Raw genomic sequence first — 22,674 nt, forward strand, 5'->3', positions numbered from 1 at the left:
TTATTCTTAGTTTCTCTGTTTTAGCATCTATGTGTAAATTTATCCCAGATTCAGAAAAGACATAGTGACTGACATAATAGTACCAGTATTCAGTATGTGCTCAGTAGACAGCTTGTGCTTTTCTAGCATTGCCTTCAGGAGCTCAGGGTCTCCTCCACACCACAGTGGAGCACTGGCATCTGATTTTAACAGAAGTATGTGAGCATATGAATTACAGAGAGAAAGACAATTCTTTCATGACTAAACATATGTTTCCTTCAACTAATATGTCAGTGGGTGGCATATTCTTTATTTTCCTCACCATTTAATAAGAGTGTTGATCTGCAGCACTTCTCCAAAGACATGAAAGGGACTTTTTTTTCCTAAAGGAGCTAGACACTTTCTGTTCAGCATTTATTTTGCTCCGTTCTGCTTGCCATGCAGCAGTTACACCTGAGTAGTGCCTAGTCTTTTTCCATGCTGCCATGGGACTTCATGAATCCTGCTTACTTGTTTATGCCTCAGAATTGTTGAAGAAGTACCACTTAAAGCCTCAGAAGTATCTAATCGTATTATTCATTTTAACAGTGTTAATCCAGGTGATCTGTGTGAGCTCTCCTCTGTATCTCTCCTGGTGTATATGTTTGCATCTGACAGATTGTACTTAGACTTTGCTGTTAATGTTCTATATTTCAGATTTTGCTGATTTGTTAATAACTAGATTTGGCTGCTTAACAGTGAAACATCTCATTACACTTGTATTTCATTAGGTCAGAAATTTAGATGAGGTATTAAACTAGCCAAGAAATATCATCTTAATTGTTTGGTTTTTTGTTTTTTTTTTGAGTATGTCTATTTGGATATGGAGGAAGAGATATTTGGGCTATAGAATCCTGATCAGATTTATATTCCTTCAGGTCCAAATTTATAAAAAATTATCAGATTTTTAAAAGGATACTTTTAAATAAATCTGTGAAAGTCACATGGATTGATTAACTAACTTTTTAGAATGATTAGGTTAATCAGTTGAGTCCATAGTACAGATTCACTATTATTATATGCAAAATGCTCTTTGAAATGAATTAGAATTCTTAAGGATGGGCAGTTTTTATTATTTGTTGCAACAGGATTTTTCTAGGGTGATTTATCTCTAATTACAAAGTCATTAGGAAAAGCATAGCATGTAAGTGCACCTCCGTACAACTCTGAACATAGTTAGCTATAGTCAGACAGATTATCTTTCCAGTATGGGCTTTTTGTAGATGTTTATGAAATATAATTATGCATTAGATGAAATTCACGTTTCCAATCTAAGTTTATTCTTCTTCAGTTTGAAAACTAATATTCTTTCTCTGTCTCTCTTTTCTAATCTTTCCCAAATATATATTTTATTTTCCATTTCAGTGGTAACATTACACGTGCATGTATGGAGAGAGAATATTAAATTATTTTATCTATTCAGTAAGCTAACAGAAATTGTTTTTTCTTTTCTAGGCATAAAATACCAATAAATGATTGTTATTTGGGGGCATATTTTTTGATTTTAAATAATAACCTTGGGATCATTATGACATTTCCTGATTGAATTACTGTTATGTGACTTCTCTTTGTAATTTTAGGCAGACATTTAAGCTAATGGAGACTTGTTTGTCTCTATTTCCTGTTCTTCCAAGTTACCTTTCCCCCAAATTATGTAATTTTCTATCAGTTTATATTTGTACATATTGTCTTCTCTAAAAGATTGTAAGCTCCTTAGAGCAGGGACCATTTCATTTTTGTCCTTGAATTTCTATGGACTACCATATTAACACTACTTAACAAATGCTTACTAGATGCTTGGAAAGAATAAAACTTACTGAAAGCCTGCTTCTTCATATCCATCCAAAGTTTGAAAATATTTCCAAGATTATGAAGAGTCTGGAAACCATGTTCCGTTAGGAATAGTTGAAGGAACTGTGAAGGAGCTAAGTATTTTTAGTCTCACTAAGAAAAACCTGGGGCTGAGATGGGTGGGTCATGGCTTTGCAGGATGGAGGGGTCAGAGCACTAGAAACACAGCGATTGTCTCCAAATATTTGAGGGGTTGTCAGAAGAGAGAGGAAGCAGAATGACGACACATCAGAGGAAGCTAGAGGAAGACAGACTTCAGCTGGATATGAGGAAGAACTTTATAAATTAGGTGGTTATGAGGTGGTGAGTTCTTTGTCGTTGGACGTGTTTAAGTAGGGTAAATAACCATCTGTTAGAGTCTATTCTAGCATCGTGTGGGAGGCTGGATGAAAGAAACCTTTAGGATTCCTTCCAGCTATAAGATAAAATGATTATTTGGGCTTTGAAGATTATCTTGTTCTTCTAATAAGTTTGTGTAGTTTTATCTAAGATCATTTCTTTCCAAAAAAAAAAAAATCCACATAAAAGCTTTGCTTGGTATAATGTCCGTGACTTCCAAAAGTTATCATAATCTTATAGTTTTTTGTTTTGTTTAGTCTCTTATGGGACATGTGTGGAATTGGAAGACAGGAATGGAGTGGAAATGAATTGATGTGCCTGAATTTTTGGCATCAAATGACTCTTTAAAATGTTTGTCATTAGCCACGAGCTTCCTCTGTTGTCATTTTTACTCTTTGCATCAGTCTTACTATCCTAATTTTTGCTTACTTGGCACTGTTTTTAATGTGTGTCCCAAGTCTGAGTATAACGTGTTTAGATAATGATTTTTTTTAATTTTTAACAAAAAATGGGAGAAATCACCTGATATTTTACATTATATTTACATTCCCTTTATATTAATGTTTAACTTTTATTTCAAGGTCAATGGAGAGAAATTATATGATTGGGGTTTGCGAGTATATATAATTCTAGAGGATGTGTGGAAGACATACTTTCAAACGGATGCAAACCGAGAGAAGGTAAGAAATACATATTTTATGATCTGCTTTTTTAATAAAAATTAATCTCTTCAGAGATTTAATCTCTGTTCAGAGTTTCAATAACGAACACAAAACTTCATACCCTTTTAGTTCTATTTTGGTGGGGACTGGGAGGAGAGTGACTAAATGCAAAACCACTCTAACACTTGGACATTATCACAGTCCTGAATTAGTGATGTCCCTACTCATGGACTGCTTATGACCTCACTCTCAGTTTTCATTTTTTTAATTTATGATTTGCAAGAATAAGTCATCTATGTCATTGCTTTTAGCCATTATGTACAAAGCTATTTCCACAAATTAACTGTATTCACCTGAACTACAGAGAAGTGTCCCGTGGAAGAGTACCTTATGTGTGTCCTTTATAAAACTGGCAAAAGAAATAAGGGCTTCTGAAAGGGAAGCCCTACACCGTGGCTATATCCAAACAACCCCCAACTCCACATCCCAGTCATGGGGGATGGCATAGTAGGAATGCTTTGGAGTTGAATTACATATATGTATGCACATGTACATACACAGTGCATGTTTACATGTACATACATCTTATATAGTATTGTGTATGTATGTATACATGGATACTTATATTTACTTATCTGAGATGACTCTTTTTCCTTGATCTGGTACACTGTCTGGTAATTTGCATGGGGAGAAAGCTATACTAAGCTCATATTAAATCAAGCTTTCCTTGTGTCCTGGCATCCACAGAAGTATCAAAGATTGCTGTTGTGGTCTGCCTCTGAGAAGGGTGAGTAGGGAGCAGATTAACTTGGCACACAGGAAAATGCAAATCTAGCTAGCATTATGCTCCTAAGCAGACCTCCTTTATTGTAGTTAGAGGAAAAAGAAGCTTCATTGTTAGCATCAAAGTCTTTAAAACAAACTATTTTGCCACAAAGCATTCTGATATAGAATAACAATTAAAATTTAGAAGAATTATAAACCAAATTATTAAACCCCCTGCTATTATCCACATATATAATTTCTTGTAGCATTTCAGTGAAGTACTTTATTGGCCTTTGGCCCTGCTGCTATCTAAGCTGTAGTGATCTGGGGTCCTGTTGGAATGAGTACTTGAAGTAAGAATTTCTAACTTTATCGTAAAGTTTCACTCAACAACCCCTTCTAAAATACTGAACACTTGAAGATTCTCTGTAATTTACTTTTGGTATCTTATTTTTCTATTTTAAAAATCCCAGCAAGTCTATACTGTTGGATTGTCTAGAAAATTGGAAATAATAAGAAAACTTCAGAAGCTAGAAGCTGTAGGGAAATTTAGAAAATGGGATTGAATTATCATTCAGAAGTCTTAAGGCTAAGTGTGAAGAGATATGCACCAGAAAACAATGGCACACTTCTCCTTTGGGTAACAGAGGCAAAGTTGTGGCCAGCTTGAGTAATTCATTACATTGCAACAGGACTGGTTTCTGTTGACCATTTACATAAATTATATATTAAAACTACTGATATTCTGATCTGGCCCTTTTAAAAAAATTATATATATGTAAGCTCTTATCTTAGCTTTTCTTCCTTTTTCCTTCCTCTCCCTTTTTTGTACCCATTGGAAATTTAAATGAGCCTTAAATTGTGTACCGCCAAAGCCCATTTTGTTCATTTTTGCTTTCTCACTAATGCTGCATGTAGAATATTGCTAAAATAGCATTGATTAGTTGAATGCATGGAGATACTTTGAAATGAAGAATAGTAGAGTTCCTTGTAAAACTTCAGTAAGAACAGTGATGAATTTTAAGTATTACTTGAGAGGAGATAGAATTAGTTTTTGCTAATTATTAGATTTTTGTTGCCCTTTGCACTTTTTTAAATAATAAAAGGAAATAACCAGACGTGCAGATGTTAGCAGTCTTTCTGTGCCTGGAGTGACAGGTATTATTTACTTAAGTTAGTTAACGCGTTCAATGACATTTTTTCATACTCAGCAGACTTCTTTTTTTTCTTACACTCTACTTTTAAGATGGATGTTCAGAAATTATTTGCAGGGATTTTGAGATGCACTAAATTTCATGTAAGACCAGTTGCCCTAGAAACATGTGAATCATGTGTTAGGCTAACAAAGAAAAGATTCCCCAACAAAGTAATGGAAGTTGCATTTCTGGAATAGAAGTAGTAGTGTTAAGTAAGATTTAAGAGTTTATGTAGCACATTTATTCTTGGTTGTTAGCTTTCCAATTCTCCTTCCCCAAGGGAATAGGCTACTCCAAATCCCCCCACAAATCTCTGACATATTTTCGTATGTCATCTTTTATCATTTTTAAGGACTAATGCAAGCATTACATTTTCCATCTTTGAGCGAGGATGTCTTTTAATTTTGTCTTGCTAACCGTAATAGTTAAGTAAACGTTCCACCTTATTCATCAGGACTGTGCAAGAGGATGTGATCATTGTGGTCATGGCCATAGGCTAAGTCTGTAAATGGGGATGATTAATAAGGCTCGGACCTGGCAGCTTTTAAAGGTGTGTCAAAGATTTCATTTGGGCAGCCAGAATCAAGTATTTCAAAATGATTCCCCTGTATGCTGAATCTACATTAGCACTTGGGAAACATGGTCTTGCCTCATACAAAGGAAATACCAAGATGGGGCATTGCTTTTAGTGTGTTGTTTATTTCCTTGGTTGATTTGTATTCAGTCTATAAAAATGAGTAATTTTCATTCCTGTGGTGTGACACGTTAAAGAACATATTTTAGACTTCTTTTGGGATTTGGAAAGATAGAACAAGTTTGTTAATATTTTAATAGTCAAGACTATGGTAAAGCCAATAAAAGCCAATAAAGAAACCCTTAGATATTCTTCAAAGGGAAAATATTGTACTAAAGAAACGCAAAACATGTGAATAGTATGACAGGCCTAACAGAATTTTAAAAGCTTGTTTTTAAAAGTTTATTCAGACACTTGCTGGCTCAGCAGGAGAACAAAGGAAAATTGCAGTGGCCACCCTGAGTAAACATACCCTGCTTTTTCTCCCTCCACATGGTGTTACTTAGATTTCTAAACACACTTAATTTGGCTGAGACTAAATCATATGACTGAAAATGGTCTTGTACCTTTGTCCTCTTAGTCAGAAACTTTAGCTGCCAGAAATAATTAACTAATCCCCTGGTGTCTGAGAAGGGCGATCACACGCCTGTCCTGGAGTCAGGAAAGAAAAGAAAAGATTGCTCTAGGTGTTCTAATGCCAGCATCTAAGTCACTGCACATTTTACAGACTTTCTAAGCTTTATTTGTGTTTCTGGGAATCTGTGTGGAATGGTGGGGTCTACTCCTGACCTTAATGCCTCATTCCCAGAATTTAAACTCTTCTTTTGTCACTTTTAACAAGTCATTTGTCCTTGCTCCATGTTTTCTTATCTAAGAATTATAGACACCTGCCATGGGCACTTCAGGGCACCTTTGAGCTCATTGATGTGGGTACTCCCTCCAGCAAGAGAAATCACTTCACACCAACTTATCCATATGTTTTCATCCCCTACAGCTCTTGATCACTGTACAATGTGAGCTCTTGGAGGACCTTAGCTGTTTTCTCTTTTCTTTTGCATCCCCAGTCTTTAGTACAAGGCCTGGTACATAGTAAGCACGTAAAAAATGTCCTTTGGCTAACAAACCAAATTCCTCCCAGAAATGATCCGTAAAGGGATCTATTTACCTTTTGACTTGTATGGATATCAGTGGAGCACACATAGTTGAGATCCCTGTAATTCGTCTGTTTAGAAAAATATACATTGTGGCTTATGGTTACAATGTTGTTAGACCCCAAAATATATTCTGTTCTAAAAATTCTTTTTATAAGTCTCCATTTAGTAATAATAATGTTATTTGGACTTGATAAATATGCTCAGAGCTGATACAAGTCACAATCTTTTCATTTGAATCCGGAGGTTACGTTGTGAGTAAATACAGTTATTTACAAATACACTGGACCCTGCTAGGCAAGACATACGAAGCATAAAGCTGTGGAGAAGAAAGCTGCGATTGTGACTGTGATGTCAAGAGATACAGCGACATCCTAAAATCAAGCCCAGTGAGAAAAACCTATTCAATATCAGCTTTAATAAAAAACTTTCAGAACCATAAAACGGAGTGTTGAGCTTTGAAAAGTCCTAACAAAAGTTTCCACAATATTAATGAAATGGAAGACTCATCGGGAAAAGGACAGGACTGACGGACCTCAGGATATACAGTAAACAGATTGCAGTCTCACTTCAGCAGGCAAACATAAAGGCTGTCCATCAGTATACCGTAGGATTTGTTAAATGAGACTAAAAGTGGTCAAACTCCGGATGCCTCTGTGAAACAGCCAAGATCCTAGAGTGAATCACTCCGCAGGCAGCGTGCACATCTGTTCAACCAACAGTCTGTCATCAGCTAAGTGTCAAACAAGTGGCTTCCATGTTTGAGAAATCCCTTTAGTTTTCTGGAACTCTGTTTCCTCATTCACAAAATAGGAGGCTTACACTAGGTTATTTCTCGGTTCCCTTCCAACCCCAAATCCTGAGATATTACGTGCTTCCCCCCATCTCCCCATTTCCCCACGTTACTCTCAGATAGATCTATGATCTCATCAGTCCAGCAGTTCCTTCCAGCCATGCAGAGCACAATCCATCTATGCCTACATGTCCTGGGCTCCAGGGAATCCAACTGGTATGTGAGAAGCCTTCCTTGCAGAAACTAGGAGAGCAGTCTGACTGTGTCCTTGTCATGGCTGTCTCTCACCGTGTGGCCACCCCTTCTCTTCCTGTTCTTCAGAGCGCTGCCCGTTCTGCGGCCGTGTAGCCACACCGCATTTTGTTAGAATTAGAAAGGTAGACCTTTGCCTTTGTGGGAAGTTTGTTGTTGCTGCCGCTGTTCAGTTGTGTCCAATTCTCCATGACCCCATTTGAGGTTTTCGAAAGATACTGCTGTTTCCTTCTCCAACCCATTTTTTCAGTTGAGAAATGAGGCAAACAGGGTTAAGTGACTGGCCTAGGGTCACACAGTTACTAAGTATCTAAGGCCAGATTTGAACTCAAGAAGATGAGGCTTCCAGATTCCAGACCTGGCATTGGCTATCAACTGTGCCACCTAGCGACCCATGGGAAACTTAGAGTCAGTAAAAGAGCTTTGCCATTTTCCAAAAGCTGTCCTTGCCATACCCTTCTTTTTAAAATTTGGGCCCAGCTCATTGTCCATCTATCAGTGCTGTATTGAAGTTAAGTGACTTATCCAAGGTCATACCACTAGTAAGTGTCTGAGACTCAGGTCTTTCTGACTTCCAGCCCAGAGCCCCTCCACTGTGCTACCTAGTGCCTTGGTACTATTGGACATTCTCCATGGCAGAACCATGCTGATGCATGTTGAAATCTGGACAATAGACATTTTTTATCAACTTGGTCATTCCTCTGTGGATAAATGGGCCAAACCCCTTTGATTGTTTGCATGTCTCTTTTAGAAAGTTTTGCAGTGCCCTGGAGCTTACAGTTTTATTCTCAAAGAGTAGAGTTTGCAGAACCTCTTCAACCACAGAGTATCCCTTTTTGACCTTATCAGCATATCCTCTATAACAGATATTTTGGCAAGCATACATCTCCCATGTCCTCATGTTACTCTTTGCCTAGCATTTATTATCAGAAAGTCATTGAGCAGGATTATTTCTGTTGTTACGTGTTCCAAGGAACCCTGAATGATCTTGATGTGTGGATGGGAGGTGTTTTGCTGTAAAAGATCTTGTAAGTCAGTGTTTTGTTCTATTGAATTAAATGCTTTTTCATAATCAATGCATAAGCACAATGGGATCTCATATTCTTTACCCATTTGAGCTAATTGTGAGGTGGTAAAGATATGTCCCGTTGTCAAGAATTATTTTCCATGGCTTCATTATTACTAATACCTTTGTTGAGGATGCTCTCAATTCACATGTAGATGTCTCATAAAAATTTTATATAAATGGGATAGTAGGTACATAGGTCATTAATTGTTGGTGTTCTCTAGGTCAGTTTTTTGGGAGGGAGGCAGAATTTAACAAAGTTTTTTTCCACTTGGGTATCTTCTCCTCTTTCAGATACCATGGATATTGGTCCATCGGTGCCCTCACAATTATATCACCCCAGGCATGAATCTCTTCTGTATATACACATTTGGTCCTATTTGATTACTTTTTGCATATATGTTCTCTGTGGTCTCATTTCTACTTCCTCTGTTAGCAGCCAAGTTGAGTTGTTCCTCTATCCTTGATGAAAAAAATCATTTTGTTAAAATGACTTTTACTCATCTTTTCCATTTTTTTCTTCTGTCTGTTAGCCCTTCCATTGTCATCCTTAAATGTTCTTAGGAAGACTTTGTTTAGTTGAATATCTTTCCATATTTTCTTTAAACTAGTCTTATCCTCCATTGCTTTTCTCTGCTTTGCACGACCATACTGATCGTAATTGACCCTCATCCTTTGTAAGATTTTATGAACAAATTTGTATTTTAACCCAGAATTCCCTTGGGCATTCAAGTCTTCCCATTTGGCATCTAAGTTAGTCATTTGCTGGCTGAGGCACTTTTATGGACTCCTTGTAACAACTAATTTACTTTGATTAAATTTTAGTCAGTATTGATGTCAGTACTGTCACCTATTTCCCATTTTTGCTTTTTAGTTATTTTCATTAATAATTTTAAGGTTCAGTCATTTTCATGACAATTCATATCTTTTTCTCATCTTTGTTCTTGTTGGTTTTTGGTTTTGTTTAGACAAAGTTTGATGCTTGCTCTGTCCATTTAATGATCTGATTATGTACAGATAGCTACCTTAAAGATAACTCCTGCATCAGTAGCAATTAATGTCCTCTCTCTTAAAATAAGATCTAATTCATTCTTTTTTCTCTCTCTATGTACAGGGACTACCCATTTATTTAAAATAAGGTATTTGTGATCTAGTAGTTTGAGGTTTTTAAGTAATCAGCAAATTTTGATTTCTCTCATTTCTTTTTCCTGAACCGTACTTGCCTGTATATTTTCTACCCAAGTCTCACTTTTTCATTAAAGTCACACAGTATCAGAGAGGATACTGATCCAGCTGATCTGAAGGATCTTATCAAGTTCTTCGTAGAACTTCTCTGACGCCTCATCCTTAGCAACCTTTGTTGCCATGTAAGTTGCAGTTATTGTTCATGGTGGTCATTTTCCAGATATTTTCCATCAAGTGTCCCATGAAATTGTGTTTCCTGTAACATTTAAATGTATGAGCTTTCTTCTGTGCTCCAAATAATAGCTGTGGGCTGTTCTTCCATTGAACTGCAACTGCCTTCTTTCTGCTGGCTTTCCTTATAGCAAGAATGTTAAGATTGATACATCTGGTTGTTGATCATTAGACAAGAGTCTCAGGTTTGAATGCTCCAGAGTCAAATTGGCATTTGTTGTCTGTCCAAATTGGTTGTTGATCATTAGACAAGAGTCTCAGGTTTGAATGCTCCAGAGTCAAATTGGCATTTGTTGTCTGTCCAAATGCTGTGTGATTCTAACTACCTTCTGCTCCCCTTACTGCTACTCTGCCACCACCACCAAATGGGCAGAATTGAGGGCCATTTTATTTTATTTTTCCTCAATTACATCCTAAAACAATTTTTTGACCTTTTAAAAAAGTTTTGCATTCCAGATTCCCTTCCCCTTTCCCAGGATGGTAAGCAGTCAGGTATAGGTTATGCATATGTAATCTTGTAAAGGCATTTCCATTAGTCATTTTTTACAAGACTCAAAAAAAAAAGAGAGTGAAACATAGTGTGCCCTGGGCTGTATTCAGACTATCAGTTCTTTCTCTGAAGGCATGTAGTGTGCAGTCCCCAACTGGAATTGCCTTGAATAATTGTATTGCTGAGAAATGCTAAGTCACTCACAGTTCTTTGTCGTGCAATATTGCTGTAACAGTGTACAACATTCTCCTGGTTCTGTTTGTTTCACTTTGTATCAGTTCCTGTAAGTCTCTCCTGGTTTTTCTGAAATCATGCTGCTTGTCACTTCTTATAGCACAGTGGTATTCCATCACAGTCATCTGCCACAGCTTGTATAGCCATCCCCAAATTGACGTGCATCCCCTTGATTTCCAAGTCTTAGCCACCACAAAAAGAGCTGCTGTAAATATTTTCATACAAATAGGTGATATAAAACTACTAGTGGTATTGCTGGATCAAAGGGTATGCACAGTTTTATAGCCCTTTGGGCATAGTTCCAAACTGCAGTCTCTAAAATGGTTGGATCAGTCACAGCTCCACCAACAGTGCATTAGTATCCCAATTTTCCCATATTCCCTGCAACATCCATCATTTTCCTTTTTTGTCATATTAACCCATCTGATACGTATGAGGTGGTACCTAAGAGTTGTTTTAATTTTCATTTCTCTAATCAGTAGAGATTTAGAGCATTTTCACATATGACTATAGATAGCTTTAATTTCTTGGTCTGAAAAATGCCTCTTCATATCCTTTGACCATTTTGGGGCCTGAGGGCAATTTAAAATTTTTCTTTGCTTCATTCATATGAAGACATTTCATCACCAGGTGGCCAGCCTACTGGTGACATGCCTCTTCATGCTCAGCTGCATCGGTCTTCCAGTACTTCCTTATAACTTGACAGCAGCTCTGGATTCTCCAAGACTGTGAGGCTTTCTCGTCTAGAAGGGCTCTGAGATCGCATCTGTTTTCTGAGGACTAATCTAGCCCACATTACAAGCAACAAAATTAGAAGGTTTTGATCACCCACATTTTCTTCCAATCCTCCTTCCCTAAGACTAGACATGGAAAAGTATCACTCATACTTATATGTACTGTTTTATTCCGTATTGAAGTGCTATAGTGTAGACATGGCTAAGACAAATTGGGGGAAAAAATCAAATCTGTACTAAAGACCAGTTACCACAAAAAAAGCACATCTAAGGAAGATGTTAGAACATGGTTTTATGCAGAAGCGATTTGATCAGATAGAAATACAAAACTTACAGAGACAAAGGTAATTTCTGGTTAGCCCAGGAAGTGGGCTTTTCAGGTCTTTGAATAATGACCCTTCATAGATCTAGGCTGGCTTACATTACTGTGTTTTTTGTGATAATATCCATATGTGGATTCAATATTTTTTAGTTAGTTATTTGATTGTCATGTTCTGGTGTAGAGTAAATGCTATGTAACCAAACAAGAGCAAGAGTTGTTTTCTTAAATCAGAAGGGTGTTCTCACCTGTTTGTTTTCTGGCTTCAAACCAGGGCCATAGAAATAAAAAGACTGTGGATGGTGTTTTAAAAGACTGACATACTTGCACATACACTGATTCTTCAGTAATAGGGCATGTAACATTGAGAATTTTGAAAACATTATTCAGAGGTAAATTTGAACCACGATAGCCTCAGAATTAGGCATCAGCTTGTACTTTCTCAAGCTGCTCCCCATCTTTTCTTATATCTCATAGTTTCTCACAAGCAAACTTTTTTTTTTCATTTTCTGGGCCACTTAACTCCTATCAATGTTACTAAAACATTGATAAGACCCCAACAATATACGAGCTTGTGACCAACTTCATATCCGGACTAGAAACCAGTCCCTTAAACTGCATGAACGCTTTCCCTGCGCTCCTGGCTTCTGGAGTATAACCCAAGACTTTAGTGTTGAGATTGAAGTCTTGAAGATGGGACGACTGAATAACCAGGACGGAAGTCGAAGGCCTTCTTCACAGTCCTGAGTATGCGGATGACTAATGTGCAGCACAGATTTAGAACTAGAAAGTGTTCTTAGAGGCCACAGTCAGCCCTCCTTCTGCAGAGCCAAGTGACACAGCTTACCCAAGGTTATTTTTCTAGCTAAGGTGTGTGGTGAAGTGGCTAGACACGTCTGGGTTTTTACCACGATGTCCTTTTGAGTTGTGCTTCAAAACATTAAATATTTTCTCTGTTATTCATGCAGCTATCTCTTATTGGTCAGAAATTCACCAGGGCCTCACTTGATGGGAAGGGGGGAAGCACAAAAAATAAGAACTGTGTTACTGTGTGGGAGGAATCCACAGATCACTTCCTGAGTGTGTGCGGGGAGGTTCCTTCCCTCCTCACCATTCCCACATCCTTTGTTTCACTTTAATGTTTATGAGAATTTGCTGTTCAAAAAACAACAAAACCCTATGTTTGCAGTGGAGTAAATGCTAGTAAGTACTCTGGGGGCCTTCTCTAGACCCAAGCCACCATTCAGACTCTGTCGTTCTCATAGATTGGGCATATCAGGAGAGCCAGCATGATGCACTGACTGGGCAGTCAAGGAGCCTGGCCCTGATTCCCAGCAGTGTGACTTTAGGCAAATCCTTTCATTTCTCTGAATCTCAGCTTCTTAATCTATAAAGATGAGGGTGATAATACAGTCTGTCTCACTGACGTATTTTGAGGAAAATACTTATAAGCCCTAAAGTGCTACACAAGTATAAGTTATTATAAGATGATGGTGATTCATGAAGGATCCAAGATTCTAGACTAAATCAGAATCTCTTGGGAGTTCCTAAAATAACTTGCAAGCTTTGTGGACCTGGAATCTTTGCAATGTACCTGGATCCAGGTAGATCCCTTTGCCTGGTTACAAGATAGAACATATTCAGACTTAAACTCTTACATCTCAGAAATCCTTACAACTTCTCTCCATTAAGAATGTAAATTAGAGCACCCGACAACCTAAAATGTGACTGCAAGGCCGTAGTTCAATGTAGAGGAAGAGGTATCATGGTGTGATTTGTGGATGTGAAATCCCTGGAATTATTAGAGGTATGAATAGGACAACATATGAATTGACAAGAAAAGTTAATGAGATCCCAGACTAGGAAACTGACAAATGTGGTATAATCTTCATTTTTTCAAAATTGCAAACTAAATGACTAAGAGGAACAAGACTCTTTCCCTCCATATCCTACATCTCTTTCTGGCAGCATGATGCATCATTGGTAGTCAGTTCCCAAATCACATTTCTTTCATGACATGCCCTAATTATGTTTTCCAGGACTGAGGATAGGCAAAGTGTTTAGGGGGAGAAGTCCAGGTGTAGTCGTCCCAGGACTATCATGGTGATGCTTAAAGCTCACTTGTTAAGTGAGGCTTACCACTAACTTTTTTAATAGAAGAAGTGTTCTTTCAGTACTGAAGGGTTGTTTTGAGTCAAGTTGTGGAGCCTGGGTTCTTTGCTGAATTTCTCAGCCTCTGCATTAATATTCACGTTTTTATTTCATAAGGCTGAAGATGTGAAGCAGTCACCTAAACAAAGAAATAAATAAAATGGCCCCACCCATTTTCAACAGGTAAGCAAGGCTTTTGTCTCTGTGTTTGCTAGCTGCCGTCTTAGCCAGTTTTAAATGATCTGTTTACAGCAATTCCAGGTGGATGGGAAAATTAAAAAATGGGGCAGTGTTTCAGCCAATTTGTATGTAATTCATATGCTCAAATGGTATGTTATTTAACGGTTTGTTTTTCCAGAGAATTGCCCGATTTCTTTCCTGGCAAGCTAAAGCAGCATTGTTGGTATTAGTTTGCACGTTTAGGATGATAACCTTGTGCACGTGATACTCTTTCAGAGCAGCCTTTATGACACTCAGGACTGCTGAGAATACTTTAGGACCACAGAGAGCAGTAATATTAAAAATACAATCAAAGGGAAACAAAAATAAGATTGAGAAAATATTTATGACCAATATGAATGTGATATAAATATGTGTAAGGAACTCCTTTTAAAAATTTACCAAGGCAAGTTCTCCATTCTTAATAGAGAAATGCTTAAGGTATAGGAACAGAAAATTTTATAAAAGAGTAAACATAAATTGTCATCAAACACTTGAAAAACGATCAATCTCACTAATAACCAGAGTTAAGCATTAAAATAAGTCTTAAAGTACCACTTCACACCCACAAAATTGACATGAGATCATTTAAGCCAATGGAATTGAATTTTGTCACAGAGTTGTGGAGGAAAAGGTTCACATTTTCATCACTGCTACTAGAATTGCAAAGTAGTAAACTTTTTTGAAAAATATTTATCCAATAAAAGGTACAAAAATTACCATGCTTTTTGGCCCAATAATTCTGTTGTTGTGAATATTATCAAAAATAGAACAAAAAAGGATTTTATAGCATTATTTGTAGTTTTTAAAAAATTAGATTCAACCTAAATTTCTAATAATGGGGGAGTTGTTAAATTATTGCACACTAATGTAATGGAATAGTCTAATGTAATTTAAGTTACTGACTGTGAATAGGATAGAGAAATCTTGAGGGAACTTTATGAAAAAAGTAGAATCAGAACAGTTGGTCCTGCTCACTGACCATATGAGAAAGAAAAGCAAATGAGAGTGAGTGGACAATTACTTCATTTAAGTGTAAATAATTCCTAAGCAAATTTAGGTTGTATGGCTGCTTCCTATTCTGCATATGGTACAACATTTCAAAAGAGAAAGGTAACGAAGCCACGGTTACTCCCATGTTACAAGTGGGTGAGCTGACACTCAAGTCCAGTTTAGTATTCCTCAGCCTGTCAGCGATGGAATCATAAGAAATCAACCATGTTTTCTTTGTCTGCGGCTCAGTTAACCAGGCAGAGGCTTGGTTTTTTAGACTCTATGGAGTACCTTCTGAGCAGCTGATTGATAGTACAGGTGGACAGAGTGCTGGGCCTTCAGTCACTGAGTTCAGATCTGGCTTCAGACACTTGTCACTTGACTTCTGTCTGCCAAAAATGGGGTTAATAGTAGCCCCTACTTCTGAGATTGCTGTGAGAATCAAATGAAGTAATAAACGTGGAGTGCTTGGTTAGCACTTTATATTATGTCTTAATAAATGATTTGCCCCTTTTCTCTCACTATGAAGTGCTAGTTTGTGCTGGATGCGTGTCAGCCACCTAGTTATTAACATTATCCTGTCTGTGCACACGTCATGTGATTTCCAGACAGTTAAAAAGGTGTACTGAGCTTTTGCTTTAAATGTCTTGTACTTTGAAATCCATGAGCAGGTGACGAGTACAGCCTGTTATAATTACGTATGTTCAGGTTGTTTGTTTAGTAGCACAGTCAGAAAGGAGAGAGGAACATGCTTTTTTAAAAAAAACTATTATTTTGCCAATTAGAATGTTGACTATTTTAAAAATATACCACAACTGTTTTTCTCCCTAATCCACAAGTTAATACTATGTAGAAAATAGCTATGGAAAGTTTTAGAGCACTGAAAAACTTTCAGGCCATAGTAAATGACATGGAAGAACCAAAGGGTGGAATTTTTTTTAACATATCAGATGTCCTGCAAAAAAGGATGAAAGGAAATCCTTAATATTGCTCTTAGCAAGACTTATTTTCCATTTTATTTTTCCTCCTGTTTCCTACTGTTCACAGTCCCTATTGAGATTCAGATATGGCTTCTGTAACTCAGAAATGCTCAGGAATCATGAAAATATGATTTTTTTGCATTCAATATGACATATAGTTCTTTAAATGAAATCATTTTAACGTCTGTTTTTCTCCGTAATGCCCTGAATTGCAGTCTCATCTCGCTGCACGTAGAAGTTCTGTTCTCTTAAGGGAGAAGTTCAGAAGAGATTCACAAGGTACCATAGGAAAGATGAGACAGTAATATCTCAGCTGAGGAATTCTTTGCTATGCCAGAAGCAGCCACTTCATAGTCTCTAAAATTTCTCAATTTAAAAAAATTTAGCTACTTAGTAAGCTAATCTAGAGAAAATTCTTTTTGTTGCTACATCTTCTGGGTGGTGTGTATGTGGATTTAAAGAAGTTGAGTGAATTTTTTTTATTTGTGATAAGAGGTTTTGGAAAATCAGAAGGATGCTAAATGATCTCTAGAGAAAGCCTCTCTGAGCCTCGATTTCCCATGTGTAAGGGGAGAAGAGCTGCCCTTTTCCTGCCCTGTGATGCGTTGGTCTTGTGGCAACCTGAGTGCTTTACCTTTACCCCACAGCTTCTACAGTTATTTAAGTATGAAGCATCTATAAAGAGCCTCAGCTTTGAGAGTAGCCATTACTTTTCAGAACTAGAGTCGTGCTCATGTTTTCCTTCTTTTTTCTTCTTTTTGTAATAGATGTGCTCCAGAGACTCCATGCAGAAACCAGTATTTTGGACAGATAAAGATGCCGGAGGTGTTGCTATTGAATGTAATAAAGTGTCTTTCTTTTCCAAGAAAGACTACATTGATCTTCATTATCTCTGGTGCCATATCGCTGAATGAACTGGTTAATATTCTTTCCCCTAGAGATAATTTATAAGTCCCAGAACTCCTTGTTCTCATGTTGCTATCAGGTACATAATTAAAATTCCAAGTAAATACAGTTGCCTTGTTTTTCCTTTCTTTTGATTTTTCTGTTAGCAGATTTATTTGGGGGTTTTTAGTTTTGTTTATTTTCAATAAGCAGTGAACCAGTCTTCGAGTTACCATACTTTTCTATTGGGGATAGCTTAAGACCCATATAAATAACGTCCAGGTTTTTCCTAACACTGATCAGAAGATTTGCATATGAAAACCATCATAGTGATGCTAGGTTTTGTCCAAGTTCCCTTCCACTTTATGGAAATCTTCTGCCTCATTAGTGCTACTGAGAGATATAAAATGAAGCATCTCTGTGTTTCCTTCCACTGGATACATGGGAAGGTGGTCATTCATGTTTGCTCCTTTTTGTCTGAGTGCACAGCTCATTTGCGAATGCACGTTTTGTGTTGGTGGGAACAGCTGTAGCGTAATCTGGGACTCTTAACTCTTCTCAGGCAAGCAGGAAGACCAACTGTGAGACAAAAGGACGGCTGAAGGATCTCCATGGTTCTAAATGGATTTAGAACTCCCTTTTCTAGTGTTAATTCTCATTTTAATTCTTGGTATTTCTGCCTTGTTGCTACCAGTTGGTAAGATATCAATACTTAGTGCCATGTACATTTTTAGATTAAATAATATACTTGCAAATTATTCCCAAATCAAAATGCCCAGAATACCAGGCACTGTGCCAGCTTCATTAGCATCTTAAAGAGTTGGTACAAATTGGCTCTTAAAATATTCTCACTTGTTGCCTGGCATTTCCTTTTCATTTAGTTTCTTTGAAGCAGAAATATTTTTACATCATCATAAAATTATTCATTCTTGTCATTTATAAAGACTTCATTGTAAGCCTCCTATCTAGAGGTTGTATTGGAATGCATTCAAGTAGTGCCAAATTTATGCTATTATATACACATTGTTCTTTCAGAGTTTTCCCAAAAAAAGGAATAATTCTTACTTTTAAATTTCCTCTTTCTCAAACACATAGAATTATAGACTTTTTGTGTAGGCAGGAACCTTAAGTCATCTAGTATGTCACCTCCACATAAGGTAGCACACGCAAACCGTCCACAGCAGAAGAGCATCTTTGCAATTTAAAAAATGAAAGAGATCTCTAAAAAAGGAGATGCCCTAAGTTTGTTTACAGTCATGAAATTTTTCCTTATTTGTCACTGAAATACCTAATGTTACAGTGAAGCATTTCTTCTGTTTCTGGTCAGGATCCACTCTTAAAATCATAAAACACTTATCAAATCATACTCTAATCTTTTTTCTCCTGAAGAAATAAAGACAAATAATCGTTTCTCTTAAACGTTTTAAAATAAAATCTTTAGTCATCTGTCACTTTTTTTTCTTTAACATCCTCTGGGTTCTTTTTCCTCTTAAAGTTATGGAACACAGGACAGGACACAGTTTTCTAGTAGCCTAATCAGTCCTTAGTGCAGCAAGGGAATCACTTCCTACGAATCTGTGGCATGATTCTTGACTATATTTTTTTATAACCAATTTTCCATCCTGTCTTAATTACTTGCAGCCATACTCCCCTACTTTATGCACAATTTAACTACTTTCTGTCTGGTACTGTATTAGGCATTATGGAGAATGTAGCAATAAGGGGGGCTGGGTTTTTTCACAATAGTAAATCAGGGCGCTGCACAAAATCCCTCACCACTTCTAACTAGTGATTATCTGACCCCCACTCTTTGCATTTTAAAAGAACAGCTTGTTAGCCCAAATGAATTAGTGAAATAAGCCCCTTGCCTTCTTAGACCCCCAATCTCTAGCTCCCTGCATGGTTGATGAGCAGCGGCCCATATGCAGGTAAGTTAAGTATGAAGTAATTTGAAGAGGAAAGCATTAATAATTAAGGGAATTAGGATGAAGTGGTACCTGACCTGAATCTTGAAGGAAAAAAAAGAATTTTGAAACGAAAAGAGGGAAGTAGAGGCAGGTTTGTGCAAAATCATGAAGGCCAGAGGTGGAACATGAGTTCAAGGAACGGCCAGCCAGTGGATGAGTTTGCAAAGGCAAAACAATGGAACAGAAAAATTGGGAGGCCACCATGATTGTCCAGTAAAGCACATCCGTTAGATGAGGACCTGAACTGTGGTGGGGGAACTGATACAAGAGGTGTTGTGAGGGTGGAAACGACAAAGGTAGCATTGAAAAAAGGTCATCATCGCCCTTATCCAAGGAGAGGGAGCATGTAAACAAATAGGCGTGTATAAGATACAGAAGAGATTGATCGTAACTTTAGAAGAGAAGGTAGTAGGCTGGACCAAAATGGCAAACGTAAGGAGAAGGGGCAAGGTTTAAGAAAGAAGATGATCAATTATGTTTCAGACAGATTGAATCTGCAGTGATGAAGGATTATCAGACAGCTCTAGCAGAAAGTTGGTCATGTGGGACTGGAGTTCAGGAGAGATTAAGGCAAGATATTTAGGGTTAGCAATATTAAGTGTCTACTGTGTTCCAGGTACCGTGAGAAACATTGGGGTTGCAAAAAAGACAGTCCCTGCCCTTAAGGAGCTTACCATGGGGGAGGGGGGCAGCAACATGCAAACAAATACAAAGCAAGATATATACAGGATAAATAGGAAATAATTATCAGAGGGAAGGTCCTGGAATTAAGCATTCCTGTAGGAGGTGGGATTTTAGTTGGGACTTAAAGCCAGAGAGATCAGTCAGCAGAGCAGGTGAAGGAGAGCATTATACCTATGGGGAACAGCTAGAGAAAATGCCCCAAGCCAAGATGTGGAACCTCTTGGAACAGTCAGAAGGCCATTATCAGTCAATGGAAAAATATCAGTCAGGGAGTAAGATGTAAGAAAACTGGAAAGGTAAAAGGGGACTCGACTGTGAAGGGCTTGAATGACAAACTGCATTTTGCATTTGGTCCTAGAAGCAATAGGAAGCCCCTGGAGTTTGTTGATTTAGAAGAGTGATATGATTGGACCTACACTTTAGCAAGAGCACTTCAGTGGCTGAGTGGATAGACTGGAGTGGGGAGAGACTTCAGGTAGCCAGATCCACCAGCAGGCAGTGTCAGGGGAGAGAGGAGGCTTGTTCAAGAAATGCTGCAGAGGCGAAATCCACAGGCTTGGCCACAGGCTGAATATGGGGGGTGAGGGGGGAGATGTTGAGGAATCCAAGGTGATTCCAAAGTTGCAAGCCTGTGGAACTGGGAGAATGGTGTTGCCCTCTGTGGAATTAGGGAAGGTGGAGGGAGGGAAGGGTTTGGGGTGTCATCTCTGAAAAATAAAATACCAAAGAGCTCACAGAGATTACTGGCAAAAAGCCTTTATTCCATTGGAGGGAAACTAGACACGCACACTGGGGCCAAGGCAGTGAGGCCAAGCCTTGGTATATATAGAAGTGGCAAGTTTACCTAGTGACAAAAAGTCTGTTCATAGCAGGGCTTCATGACCAGAATGTCATCCTGCAGGTGCTTGCCCAAGCTCAGGGACCATCTGGGGCTGATTTGATTCACCTGCAACAGAGTTCATCTGCAGGGTAAGTGCAAAAGATTGTTGTTAGGCCAAGCTCAAGGCACAGCTTGTTTGCTGGACCTTAGCTCTGGAAAACAAGGTGTTTGAGAAGAGTAAAAACAGGAGTGGTCTTGGAGTGGGGGTCCTGATGGGAAAGATAATGAGTTCTATTTTGGACATAGTGAGTTTAATACGTCTATTGGACATCTGGTTGGAGATATTGAAAGGCATTTGGAGATGTGAGATTAGAGGTCATCAAAGAGATAGGGACAAAATTGGGGTCGATTTAAGAATCATCAGCATAGATATGGTAATTAAATCCATGGGACCTGATGAGACCACCAAGTGAAGTAGTCTAAAGGGAGAAGAGAAGAGGACCCGAGGTAGAAGCCTAATCTAGAAAAAGATCCAGCCAAGAAGACAGAGAAGGAACTATCCGACAGGGAGAACCAGGAGGGAGGGGAGTAGTGTCCTGAAAACCTAGAAGGTGTCAAGGAGAGGAGAGTGATCAACAACGTCAAAAGTTTCAGAGAAGTCAAAGAAAATAAAATTTAAGAAAAGACTATTGGATTTGACAACTAAGAGATAATGAGTAAGTTGGGAAAGAGCAGTTTCAGGGGAATCAGATCAGAAACCAAATTGTGAGAGATTAAGAAAATAAAAAGAGAGAAACTGGAAGCACCTATTGTAAAGGATCTTTTTTAGGAATTTTGCTGTAAGGGGAAGAAGAGATATGAGATGATAACAGGGATAAAGAGATCTCTTTCAGGCAGTAGGAAATGAGCCAGTAGAGGGAGAGAGAAATTTAAAATAAGTGAAAGAGTAGGGATGACAGGGGAGATTTCTATTGGAGGAGACAATGGGATGGGATCACTTGAACATGGGGATAATTAGCCTTGGTAAGGAGTAAGGCCATTTTATCATGATAAACAGGGGAAAGGAGAAAGAAGTGGCAGAATGCATCTGACAGGAGATAAAGAAAGGGAGAGAAGAGGGAGTTCACAGCAAAAACCTCAATTTTTTTTCTGTAAAATATGAGGCAAATTTCTCAGCTAAGAGAGTTGCGGGGGAGGGTGCACCATGGGAGATTTGAGGAGGAATGCAAAGGTTTGGAAGAGCTTCTTTGGAAAGTGGGATAGTGAGAAGGACTGCCTCTCAGCAGTGAGGGCCCAGTTGAAGTTATGTTACATAAATTTGTAGTGGACACAGTCAGGTATTGCATGATGTAGAGACCTGGTAATTAAGCCAATGGAAACAGATGGGGTAGATTATCACAAGAAGGAGAATAGACAGAGGAGAAGGCCCATCACAGAATCTCAGGAGAGGCCCAGACTTAGAGACTATTAGTAAGTTAAACCTTCTGTCCTCAATTTATAATGCACCTGTTTCTAAGCTGACTTTTTTCATGCTGAGTAAATCTGAGACCAAATTGGTAGACTGTTGTTTGAGAGGGAGAACCAGGAAGTGCTGATGATGTGAAAAATGATTTTTCTTAGTAATCATTATCTTGGAGACTCAGAGCTTCCCCCCCACCCCACCCCATCTCCCTTTCTTCCAAAGTTCAGTTTCTTCTTCTGAAGAACATTAATATCTAATCTAATGAGTGGATTCAAGCTCATTGTGTCGCCCAGACAGGACTGGGAAAATGTTGATTCCTGCCTACTGTCAAGACAGGTGATATGGAAATGGATGTCTCTCTGACCAAGATTAAAGTGACCAGATACTCTAAGACCCTTATTTTACTAATCAGTGTTGATTGGCACCCCTTAGGAACACCTACATAAACTATGTACTCCAACCCCCAAATTGAGTCAGTTCTAGACTGCAACTCTCATGCATGCATGTTGCCAACTTGAGAGAAATTAAAAACAGACACAATCCAATTTCATTTGTCTTTTCTTAGAACAAACTCAGTGAGGTTGACATTGGTTAAAAGATTTCAGTACTTTCTATTTTTCAGCATCCTCACCCCTGGGCAAATGGATTTCCCT

The 22,674-nt window shown here is 38.1% G+C and overlaps 1 protein-coding gene across 3 annotated transcripts in view; it reads left to right on the plus strand.

Moving 5' to 3' along the window:
• The window catches only part of APOO (apolipoprotein O), an 85,938-nt gene extending 68,721 nt beyond the window's left edge, over positions 1-17,217 (plus strand). For all 3 annotated transcript variants that reach the window (XM_072615267.1, XM_072615266.1, XM_072615265.1), the window contains 3 exons: positions 2,790-2,888; positions 14,129-14,194; positions 16,971-17,217. In XM_072615267.1, coding sequence (XP_072471368.1) covers positions 2,790-2,888; positions 14,129-14,170 — 141 coding nt within the window. In that variant the 3' untranslated portion in view covers positions 14,171-14,194; positions 16,971-17,217. The remainder of the gene's footprint in view (positions 1-2,789; positions 2,889-14,128; positions 14,195-16,970) is intronic.
• Positions 17,218-22,674: the final 5,457 nt, after the last annotated feature.

The sequence above is a fragment of the Notamacropus eugenii genome, chromosome 5, assembly GCF_028372415.1.
Source record: "Notamacropus eugenii isolate mMacEug1 chromosome 5, mMacEug1.pri_v2, whole genome shotgun sequence".
Taxonomy (NCBI): Eukaryota; Metazoa; Chordata; class Mammalia; order Diprotodontia; family Macropodidae; genus Notamacropus; species Notamacropus eugenii.